Source organism: Caenorhabditis briggsae (assembly GCF_000004555.2).
Source record: "Caenorhabditis briggsae complete genome, chrV, whole genome shotgun sequence".
In the NCBI taxonomy this organism is placed as follows: Eukaryota; Metazoa; Nematoda; class Chromadorea; order Rhabditida; family Rhabditidae; genus Caenorhabditis; species Caenorhabditis briggsae.
In genome coordinates this window covers 17,502,451-17,514,533 of record NC_013488.2, presented here as the reverse complement: position 1 = coordinate 17,514,533, position 12,083 = coordinate 17,502,451, and the positions used below count along the sequence as shown (strand labels likewise).

The 12,083-nt window shown below is 36.8% G+C and overlaps 1 protein-coding gene and 1 non-coding gene across 2 annotated transcripts in view; one reads left to right on the top strand and one right to left on the bottom strand.

The window, feature by feature from the left end:
• Window positions 1-12,083, top strand: part of CBG18580 — a gene marked incomplete at both ends in the record, with an annotated part of 29,466 nt that overhangs the window by 7,922 nt on the left and 9,461 nt on the right. Inside the window, 10 exons of the mRNA XM_045238470.1 lie at window positions 1,536-2,040; window positions 2,820-3,016; window positions 3,064-3,424; window positions 4,215-4,393; window positions 4,469-4,562; window positions 5,734-6,170; window positions 6,644-7,066; window positions 8,285-8,745; window positions 9,748-10,565; window positions 11,404-11,687. Coding sequence (XP_045096521.1) covers window positions 1,536-2,040; window positions 2,820-3,016; window positions 3,064-3,424; window positions 4,215-4,393; window positions 4,469-4,562; window positions 5,734-6,170; window positions 6,644-7,066; window positions 8,285-8,745; window positions 9,748-10,565; window positions 11,404-11,687 — 3,759 coding nt within the window. The remainder of the gene's footprint in view (window positions 1-1,535; window positions 2,041-2,819; window positions 3,017-3,063; window positions 3,425-4,214; window positions 4,394-4,468; window positions 4,563-5,733; window positions 6,171-6,643; window positions 7,067-8,284; window positions 8,746-9,747; window positions 10,566-11,403; window positions 11,688-12,083) is intronic.
• CBG28566 lies at window positions 7,106-7,176 on the bottom strand. The gene has a single exon. It is a non-coding gene (tRNA).

The window sequence follows — 12,083 nt, the reverse complement described above, 5'->3', positions numbered from 1 at the left end:
GTTTTTTACCTGCCGGACATGAAAACCGAAAAAAAACCGGGAAATTTACCACGTAGGAAAGGCTGTCAGGTGCCGTGGCCTAGGTTTCTCACTGAAAATCCTCGTCCCCCGGCGGCACCTTTTTTTGAATTTTTTTCCTTTTCAACGCCGTTTTTCGGGAATTGCGGATTTTTTTTGAATTTTTTCGCAATAATATTCGGAAAATAGATAACTTTTAACACATTTTCATGCAATAAAAATTTTTGGTCGGAGTCCCCCTTTAAACATTTCAGAAAAATCAAAATTTTTGAAACCAGGTCATGTTTATACTCATTTGAACCGCCTAATTTTGCTAATTTGAAATATATCCTCTATCAAGTTTGAGCCACTATGAGCCGATATAGCCAAACGCGTGAAAGAGGTGAGAGAGCGCAGAGAAGCTAGACGGCGCGCGGCGCCCCTAAGTAAACAATACTGTAACTTTGTCATTTTTTGAGATAGATTCTAGAAAGCTAGTTTTTTGAAATCAGCAAGTCAAGACGGTTTGAATGAGTATAAATTTGACCTACTTTCAAATAAAAAACACTTTCGAAAATAAAAAACAAAATTATCGAAATTCAAAAAAAAAATCCAAAAAAATGTTTTTTAAAATATATCAAACTTACATTTATTAGAACCCTCCCTTTTGCTGATTCCAAAAATATAGCAATTATCCAATTTGAGCCACTATGAGCCGAGATATAGCCGAAAACGCAAGATTGAGAGAGAGTGCAGAGAAGCCAGACGGCACGCGGCGCCCCTTTATTAATTGTATTGTAACTCGGTCAGTTTTTGAGATAAATACTCGAAAATTTGATTTTTGAACTTAGCAAGTCAAGACGGTTTGAATGAGTCTAAATTTGAACAAAATTTTTTTTCGATTTCCCGAAAATTGGACAAAAATCAAAAATATAGAATTTTCCGAATTTTTACATGTTGACTTTAAAGGAGGCCAGACTTGAAAATTTTCAAAATTCTAGTTTTGGGATATTTGACACAGTACAGTCAGAAAATAACAACGGACACCAAATCATAACTCCCTGTTATTGTACAAGCGAGAACGCGAACGTTTCTTCCAAGCGGCGCCTACTCCTCGTTTCATAATCGTTTTAGTGCCAGTAGACGACAAGCCCCCTGTGGTGTAAAGGTGAGCGCGCTTGTCTGTCAGTCGCGCATCGCGGGTTCGACTCCCATATGTCCGTTTTCGTTTTTTTTTCTGCTTTCATGCGGCGACATCATAGAATGACCGAATAACTTTTAAAAAAGTCGGGAATTACTGCCTAACAGTGAAGAATTTTAGTGTATACAAAAAAAAATAAATGCTCGACAAGTAGCGCGCATTGGGACGCAATCGCACGATTTTCCGTCAGAATACATGATCTCGCCCCGAGAAAACCCCGTAGACTTTCGTGTCTGGCCTCCTTTAAAGAAAAGTAGCTTTCGAAATTTCAATTTTTAGCCACTCAAACTGGGTTTTCTGTTTTTCTGATCCTCTTCCACATCTTAAGTAATTTCAGGGTCGCTACACGGTCACCGAAGATCTCCAAGTGGTTCCCGGAGCGAAGCTAACCATAGCCTCCGGCTCCACACTGGAGTTTCAGCATGGAATTGGGATGATAGTTCAAGGAGATTTGATTCGAAACGAATATGATCAAGATGAGAAAGTGATATTCACTTCTACCCCATTTACTCTACAAAAACGCCAAAATATCCGTCTGGTGGATTCAGATGGGAATGATGAGGTGACAGAAGGAAGGCTTGAGGTTCTGGTGGATGAGCAATGGGGTACTGTATGTAATCGAAGTTGGACACCCCAGTTGACCATTCTGGCTTGTAATCAATTGGGATTAGTCGCTGATGTGCAGTATTTTGAGAATTGGAGGATTTTCCCAGAGGCTGGAGATCTTCCAATGGTTATGGATAATATAAGATGCGAGGAGAATGAAGTGGATATTACAAGATGCAGACATGATGGAATTGAGAGAAATTGTGCAGCTGGGTGCAGGGGTACTGAGGTTGTTGGTGAGTTTCTAGGAATATTTTTTCTTTGGAATGTTGATTCAAATCCTCCCGGTTTTCTGATTCCGAAAACATTGATTTTGTCAGGTTTGAACAAAAATGAAACAAGTTACATGCCTAAATGTGATTTCGATTTTTTTGAAATTTCAAAAACATTCAATTTTTTGAAAAATCTGTCATGTTTATACTCATTCAAATTGTCTTGACCTGCTGATTCCAAAAACATTATTTTCAACCTTCTATCTCAAAAACTAACAGAGCTGCAGTACAATTTACAAAGGGGCGCCGCGCGCTGTCTAGCTTCTCTGCATTCTCTCACTCATTTTACGTTTTTGGCTATATCTTGGCTCAAAGTAGTTCAATTTTAATGAAAACTATATTTTTGGAATTAGCAATACAAGACGGTTTTAACGAATATAAACAGAACATAGTTTTGTAAAAAAAATTGAAACTTTTTGGAATTTTGAAAAACTTTCAAAAATGATCGCAGACTTGACAATTTTATACTCATTTGATCCTCCTAATTTGCTGATTTCAAATAAATAATCAAAAATCTTCTATCTCAAAAACTGACCAAGTTACAGTATCATTTGAAAGAGGGCGACGCGCGCCCTCTAGCTTCTCTGCGCTCTCTCACCCGCCTTACGTATTTGGCTATATCTCGGCTCAGAGTTGCTCAAATTGATAAAAATTATAATTTTGAAATCAGCAAAGCAAGACGGTCAATATGAGTATAACTATGACATGTTAAAAAAAGAACTCATTTTTACCGCTTGTTTCAGGTCTCCGCTGTCTGGAACCCCGTTGGGCAGGTGTTCGTTACTCCTTGCTAGCCAACCCACCTACAGTAACCGGTCAGACTACAATGGATAATTGGAGAATCGAAAAAGGCGGACTTTTCAATTTCCGGACTTCTGAGTTTTGTGCAGCTTTTAAAATCGATTGGAACTATCACACATTCCATCGGCTAGAGATCAAGGTACCTTCAAAAAAATGAAGTACAGTAATCCCATTTTCAATTTTTAGAACAATTTCTGGGATGGTGTAGATGTTGTATACAATGATTTGGTCAAAAAGCCAGCTATTCGGAATAGTGTTATTTATAATAATCGAAACAACGGATTCCATATTAGATCGGCAGGGATTACTGTAGAAAATGTGACGATATCGTTTAGTGGACAGTCTGGAATGAGATATAATCCATCGATTTCGGCGCTAGAACAAGAGGATATTGTTTCGTGGTTGAGTTTAAAGGAGCAGCCTGAGTTGGAGGCTAACAATATTTTTCGAATTCCGGATCAGAAGTTGGATTTGATTGAAGTCATGGAATCGAATTTGAATCAAAGGAAATTTTTAGTTGCGGCAGATACAGAGGATTGTCCTGAAGGTATTCAAAAAAAAACTTGCTAAATTATACTCATTTGAATCCTCTTGAATTGTTGATTCCAAAAACCCAAATTTCAAGCTTTTTTGGAATTTTTTGATTATGAAGGGAATTTCGTTTTTTTTTTCTCAAATCATAGTCAAATTTAGACTCATTCAAACTGTTTTGATTTTCTGGTTTCAAAAAAATAACTATCAAAAGTTTGCCTCAAAAACTGATCAAGCTACAGTACTATTTACAAGAGGGCGCCGCGCGCCGTCTAGCTTCTCTGCGCTCTCTCCCCCTTATTACGTTTTTGACCGTATCTCGGCTTAGAAGAGATCAACTTTGGCAAAAATTAAATTTTTGAAATAAACAAATTTAGACAATTTGAATGAATATAAATTTGAAATATTTTGAAAATTTTTGAAAATTTGGAAAATTGGATAACATTTTTTTGGAATTTTTCCAAAATTATCAAAAAACCCAAAAACTAGCCAAAATTTATACTCATTTTAATCCTCCTGCATTGCTGATTTCGAAAAACTAATTTTCAATCGTCTACCTCTTAAACTGACCAAGTTACAATATCATTTATAAGAGAGCGCCGCGCGCACTTTAGCTTCTCTGCGCTTTCTCACCTTTATTACGTTTTTGGCCGTATCTCGGCGCAGAGGTACTCAAATTCGATGAAACTTAATATTTTGGAATCAGCATAATCAGACGGTTTGAAGGAGTATAAATTCGATATATCTTGAAAAAATGTTCAATTTCGAAAAAATTTTTAAACTTTTTCAGAAAATATTTTTTCTAGATCCCCTCCAAGAATGTGTCTATAATCTAATGATACGATCAGTTGGTTATCAATACGGTCTAGCTTCAAAAATGACCATTCAAATTGTCAACCCTCCATCAAACATTTCTGATGAAGACGCAATTTTCACAGAGGTCTCGACAGGAAAATCATGGAGTGCTAGGAAAGATCAAATTTATGTAAGTTAGAGCGAATTTGCATGTTTTTTGAATTTCTTGAAAAATTAATTTTTTTGAACAAATGTTTAATTTCAGTTCCCGGTAGTCTCCACTGAAAATGCGATGCGAATGAGGTACACAAAATCGTATGGGAAACCGAAACTTGTGATTTTGGTCCTCTTTTTGGATAGTGAGTTTTTTTACTTTTGAAAAAACTTCGAAAAATTTTTTATTGAAAAATGTTTCCCAAAATCTTCAATTTCAAAAAAAAAACAAAAAAAATGACCACCCCAAGAAATCGAACTTTTGGCCTTCTGCTTCAAATCCATTCCTCTTAGCCACTGCGCCACGCGCACTCTGAGCTACCGCGGCGACCAGTGGACGCCTAAGCGCACGGGGGCGCAGTGGGTAAGAGGGGGGGGTTTACGAGCAAAGGTCCGAAGGTTCGATTCCTTGGGATGGCAATCTTTTTTTTTTGCTCGTTTTTTGTATTCTAAGATATTACAAAAGTTCGAAAAAACAATTGTTAAAAAAAAATTTTTTTTCGGATTTTAAAAAATCTGAACATTGTTTTAGAGCAGTGACTCAAAAGTTTAGTTTAAATCATTATTGATAAAGCTAAAATATGATATTTGAGAAAATAGCAGAAAAACATTTTTTATTTTAAAAAATTTTCAAAGAAAATTTTTTTTGGGTTTTTTCTCAAATTCTTAGAATAAAAAAAAGCAAAAAAAGTTTGCCACACCAAGGAATCGAACCTACGATCTTCTGCTCCAAATCCATCCCTTTTAGCCACTGCGCCACCGTGCGCTTTGGCGCCCCCTGGGCTCCGCCGTAGCTCAGAGCGCGCGTGAGGCGCAGTGGGTAAGAGGGGTGGCTATGGAGCAGAAGGCCGAAATTTCGATTCCATTGGGGTGGCAAACTTTTTTTTGTGCTTTTTTTATATTTCAAAATTTTGGGAAACAATTTCAAAAAATGCATTTTTCAAAGGAAATGTTTTTTGAAATGTTTTTTTTTTCCATTTTTGCCTCAAAAAGTATTTCAAAAAGAAAAAAAAAGTTTGCCACCTTAAGGAATCGAACTTATACCCGTCTGTTCCAAAAACATACCTCTTACCCACTGCGCCTTGCGCCCGCTTAGGCGCCCCCTGGGCGCCGCGGTAGCTCAAAGCGCGCGCGTGGCGCAGTGGGTAAGAGAGGTGGATATGGAGCAGAAGGCCATAGGTTCGATTCCTTTGAGTGGCAAATCTTTTTTTTTGTTGCTTTTTTTATATTTCAAAATTTTGGGAAAACTTTTTTTTTAATTAGAAAAAAATCAAAAAAAAATTTTTTTGAAAAATTTCGAATTTCTCACATTTCCAGCCCAAGAATACGTTGACCGCTTCATCCACCTCTATCAATCTCGTGTTGAAGACAATCAATACGGATTCTCAGCAGTTCACTACTCGAATTTGACATTTTCGGATGGACGTCTCTCAAATCGTTGGAATAATGAAAAAATCTGGTTGCAAAAAGTGAATTTCACCAGAAACCATGAAGCAGTCGTTTGGTTACACTCTCCACAGCATTCTGTGGTTCCTGGGACCCCGATTGCTGAAATTACTTATCACTTTGATAATTGTAGTGTTGTTGATAACACTGGACCAATTATTGAGTCCCATAGAGATTTGTATGCTTCGGCAAATGTGTTTCATTGGATTTTATGGTCCAATACTTTTGCGAATAATACAAGAAGTGGAATTGCGGTCGCTCTACCGGATACCTATGATTTGCTGGCTAAACAGACGCATAGTTTTTGGGTTAGTTTTGAATTTTTCAATTTTTCGAAATTTTGAATTTTTGAATTTTTGAATTTTCGAATTTTTGAATTTTTGAATTTTTGAATTTTTGAATTTTTGAATTTTTGAATTTTTGAATTTTTGAATTTTTGAATTTTTGAATTTTTGAATTTTTGAATTTTTGAATTTTCGAATTTTCGATGTTTTGAATTTTTGAATTTTTGAATTTTTGAATTTTTGAATTTTTGAATTTTTGGATTTTTGAATTTTTGAATTTTCGAATTTTTGAATTTTTAAATTTTTGAATTTTTGAATTTTTGAATTTTTGAATTTTTGAATTTTTGAATTTTTGAATTTTTGAATTTTTGAATTTTTGAATTTTTGAATTTTTGAATTTTCCAATTTTTTGGAACTCTCAATTTCCAGAAAAGCTAAAATTTTTGGAGTTCCCTGTAATTTTCCAATTTCAATTTTTTTGAAAATTTTGCTTCCAGCTAACCGAGAACCGCTTCGAAAGGAACGACGACTTCCGAATTCTTCTAGATGGCTACTACGCATTCGCCAACATTTCCTCCAACAATTTCACCCAAAACCTGGCCCCATATAATTTTGGAATGCTAGAACTCCGAGGAATGGAAAAGAAACTAGTCTGCGAAAGAAATCGATTCTTCTTCAATTGGGGTCACTGGATGATCAAAATCGATGCCACCTCCCAATACCTAAGACAAATTGATGTTCCAAGCTATGTCCGTTACAACTACATTGAGAAAAATAAGTTTATTCGACAAAGAGCCGACTATGTGGACATGTGGCCGAGGTCCTATGCATTAGGAGTGTTTGGTGCTCAAAAAATCGAAGTTCATTTCAATAGATTCTTCAATGAGCTGATGGATTTCGAGCTTGTATCTGGAACTAAAGCGAGTTTAAGCTAACAATTAAGAAAATCAAAAAAGAATTGCATCGACCGGGAATCGAACCCGGGCCGCCCGCGTGGCAGGCGAGCATTCTACCACTGAACCACCGATGCCACGAGACATGAGGGGCGACGACTAGTATAAGAATGGGGGAGGTGTTAAGAGCGGAGAGAGAGGGAGCGAGAGAAAGAGAGGGAAAAGGGGAGTGTGTGTAATAGAAGGGGAAGTCTTCCCCGGGAAGATTATAGGAAATATTTCGAAAATCCGGAAAGGAAATCTAGGAATAGCTGGAAATAGGTGAAAATTGAAGAGGTTATTTTAAAAATTAGGCAAATTCAGAAGACGAAATTTCAGATGAAAATCTAGAAAATCTAGTTTTTGAAACTAAAAAAGTTTATATACTATAACTTTCTAGATTTCATTTTAAATTATAAGTTATCATTATATTTTAAAAAGGCTATTAATCAGCTTCAAAATGAGCATAAACATGCCTACTTTTGATAAGATTTGAAATTTTTGAAGAAATAAAAACTTCCAAAATTTTACTTTTTCCGAAAAAAAAGTCAAATTTATACTTATTCAAATTGTCTCAACATGCTTAATGTGAAAATGTAATTTTTATTGATTTGTCTCTGAAATTGACCTAGTTACAGTAGTTCGAAAGAAAGGGCGCCGCGCGCCGCGCACACTCTAGCTTCTCTGTGCTCTCTCACCCATTATACGTTTTTGACTATATCTCGGCGAATAATGGCTTAAATTTGATGAAAAACAGATTTTTGAAATTGGGAGGATTTGCTGCTTCTAATGAAAATAAACACGGCTATTTTTATTGAATTTCGTTTTATACTGAAATTTCAAAATTCTTCAATTTTGTTTCTGATGATAGCCATATTTACACTCATTCAACCCGTTTTTACATTCTGAACTCGAAAATGTTATTTTCATTGATTAGTCGTCAAAACCTACCTAGTTACAGTCTCCTTTACAAGAGGGCGCGGCGCGCCGTATAGCTTCTCTGCGCTCTCCCACCCAACCACGTTTTTGACGGTATCTTGGCGCAGAAGTGCTCAAATTTAATGAGCATTACATTTTTGAAATCAGCAAAGCAAGACGGTTTAAATGAGTATAAACATCAATAGTTTTAAAATGTTTTGAAAAATTCGAAAACTTTCAGATTTTGACCGGCTTTTCTTGGCCTAAAGCTAAAAGTTCAATTTTCAGTACACAGACATTTACGACACCATGAATGCCACCTACAATTGGTGGGGTACTGGCAACGAAGCTGTCATATCCCAACGAGTTTTTGATTTCGATGACTGGAACACTTACACACGAGCCATATGGTCCCCATTCTATGTCTCCAACGATTTATCGATTAATTTCTGGTGGAATCCTCATCGAGATGGACAACTGGCAAATGCAACGTATTTGGAGCCTAGTATTCATGATTTACATGGACGAGTTTATGAGGATAAGAATTTAACATTGATTACGGAGAGATGGTACGAATTCCCGCATTATTACCGCCCGTTCCGTCCCTACCGTATTACTCGTGACGTCACTATTATGCCTGGAGCCACGCTGTATATTCAAGAAAATGTTGAGGTTCATATTTGGCCAAATGTTAGGATTCTGGTGTTGGGAAATCTAGTGGCGAAGGGGTCGTATTGGCAGCCTATACGGTAAGTGGGGTTTGAAGGATTTTAAGATTTTTAAGCTCAGCTCATTTTTCCGATTAAATTGACTATAAATATGACCTATTTTCAAAAATTTGAAAATTTGAAAAAAACTTCAAAACTAGTCATGTTTATACTCATTCGAACCGTCTTCTCCTGCAAATTCCAAAAATATAGTTTTTATCAAATTAAGCACCAATGAGCTGAGATATAGCCATTTAAGTGAAGTAGGCGAGAGAGCGCAGACAGTTAGAGTGTCTCGCTTTTCTGCGCCCTCTTCCCTTGTACTGGAATATGGCGCGTAACTTTGTTATTTTGGGTTCAAACTTTGTGAAAATTAAATTTTCAAAATCTGCAAATCAAGGCGGTTTCAATGAGTATAAATATGACAAATTTTAAAATTTTATGAATTTCCGGAAATTTCGAAAAATCAAATATTTTCAAAATCGTGCATGTTTATACTCGATTGAATCCTCGAAACTTGCTGATTCCAAAAATTATATTTTCATCAAAATTGAATCACTTTGAGGCAAGTTATAGAGCAATACGTGAAGCGAGAGTGAGAGAGCGCAGAGAAGCGAGGCTACTCGAACTGTCTGCGCTCTCTAACCACAGCGAAGAAAACCCGCTGTAACTCTGCTTGTTTTTGTCCAAATTTTATGAAAACTACTTTTTTGGAATGTGCAAGTTAAGCCGGTTCGAATGAGTATAAACATGCCTAGTTTTGGAAAATTTTGAATTTTTTGAAAATTTCGAAAAGTCAAAAAATTCAAAATTTTGGCATGCTCATTCAAATCCTACATTTTTGCTGATGCCAAAAATCATCGTTCCATCGTACTTAGACAATTCTGAGCAACGTTACATGAGGTTTTGTAAATTTAAAAAAACACCTAAAATCTCGAAAGTGATCCATATTTCAGTCACTTGATTGGGTAAATGAGGTAAAATTTAAATTTAAAGTGATCATTAAAAATTTATTAGTTCAAAAAAATCAATTCAAATTTCCAGATTCAAACCAATCAACACCACTGAATACGCCGAGATTAAAGGGCGAATTCCGTCAGAGTACAGGAAGAAAAGGGGCGTGGTTTTGGAGGAAAAAAAGCCTGAAAAGCCTAATGGACATCATATAGAGAAAAGGCCGGGAGTAGACCAGTCTGAAGCCCCTAAAAGCCGCCCCAACCGCTCCGACCGGGCCGAACACGCTGGTCGGCCACGACGAGCTTCCGACCGCTCCAAGCCCGACTTGGTCTACCGAGACTTCCCCACCCTCCACCGCGATGATCCCTACTACCAACGCTTTACAGTATCCCTAACAGCAAACGGTTCGGATTACGGTAGAAGTGGTTTCCTACAAATTTACAACGCAACTACTGGAGAAATCGTTCCATCCTGTGATCGACAATTCACGATAAGAAATGCTCAAGTTGTTTGTAGAGAATTGGGGATGGCCACCCAAAATGTGTACCATTGGCTGACCCCTCGATGGGATTATAATCCTCAAATTCAAATTCTAAAGACATATATGGAACCCAGAGAGTGTCGAGGCGATGAGCCAAGTCTGGATAGATGTAACTTGAGGTTATCTGGGAGGGATGAGCAATGGATGTGCATGGATTCGGAGCATTTCAATTATATCTACTGTGGAACGAATAGGAGCTTGTCAAAGGAGTATATTGGAAATTGGGGAGGTATTACGTTTGCCCAGCCGACGCTGGAGCATGAATATGGGGAGCGGAGAGGGTCCAGGAAGGAGAAGTCGATTTTGCAAAATGTGGAGATTGTGGGAGGAGGCGCGGGGCATAATGATTCGTGGCAGAGTGCAGGTATCTTGGTTTTGCTTGATGATTTGAATTCAGCTTGTTTTTAAGATCAACATGAGTATAAATGTGCCTAAACTTAAAAAATGTAATAATTAATTTTTAAATTTCTTTCGAAATATCAGAAAATTTCAAACTATGGTCATGTTTATACTCATTCGAACCGTCTTGACTTGCGGATTCCAAAAATCTTGTTTGTATGAATTTTGGATGAAAACCACCAAAGTTACAACAAATTATTTCAGTTATAGTGAGAAACGCAGACAGCTAGAGTGTCTCGTTTCTCTGAGCTCTCTCACTCTCGCTTCACGTTTTGCTGTGTAACTTGGCTCAGAATTGTCCGATTTTGATGACAATTTGATTTTTGGAATCAGCAAAACAGGATGGTTCGAATGAGTATAAACATGACAAATTTTCGAAATTTCGCATTTTTTCGAAAAATTGTTTTTTCAATTTCAAACTTTTCAAACCCGGCCATGGATATACTCATTCGAATTTTCTTGACTTCCACATTCCAAAAATATAGTTTTCTTAAATTTTGGACACCAACGAACAGAGTTGCAACGAATTTTTCCAGTTATATTGAGAGAGCGCAGGCAGTTAGAGTAGCCTCGGTTCTCTGAGCTCTCCCACTCTCGTTTTACGTTTTGCTTTGTAACTTGGCTCAGAGTTTTCCAATTTTGATGAAAATTATATTTTTAAAATCAGCAATACTTTGCGGTTCGAAGGAGTATAAACATGACATAATTTTGAAATTTTTGATTTTTTGAAATTTTCAAAAATATCAAATTTGGGCTCATTTCAATTTTCTCGACTTCCTTAACATGGTTTAATTTTTTTCCAGGACTCCAAATCTTCCATCGCTCCCCTATTCTGGACCACGTGAATGTGACCAATTGCTCAGTCCATGGAGTCCAGATAGTGTCCCCAAATGATCATATAACTCTGGCAAATTTGAATGTGACATTTAATCAAGGAAAAGGTGTCAATATAATTACGACATTTGTCCAAGCGCCCAGCACATCGCAAGATACAATGAGACAGCCGATGAGTATATCGTACTACAGTCAGGGAATGTTGGATATGTGTGCAGCTGTCAAACGGTTTGAGGTCAAGAATCGGATTATGGTGAGTCGAAATTTGGAATTTTGGCGTCAAACCGATCAAAATTAATATAAACATGACTAGATTTTGAGATATTTGAAAATTTCAAAAAATTCCAAAATTTTTGAAAAATTAAAAATCCCACCAAACTAGTCATGTTTATATTCATTCGAACCAGTTTATTTTGCTCTTTCCGAAAATATAATTTTTATTAAATTTGAGCCACTGTGAGCCTAGAAAAAGTCAATTATGTAAATTTGGTGAGAGAGCGCAGAGAAGCTAGACGGCGCGCGGCGCCCTTTCTTTAGAGTACTGTAACTAGGCCAGTTTTTGAGATGGACTTTTGAGAACTAGTTTTTCAATTTCAGCAAGTGAAGACGATCAAAATGATTATGAATTTTACTAGTTTTTTGAAATTTT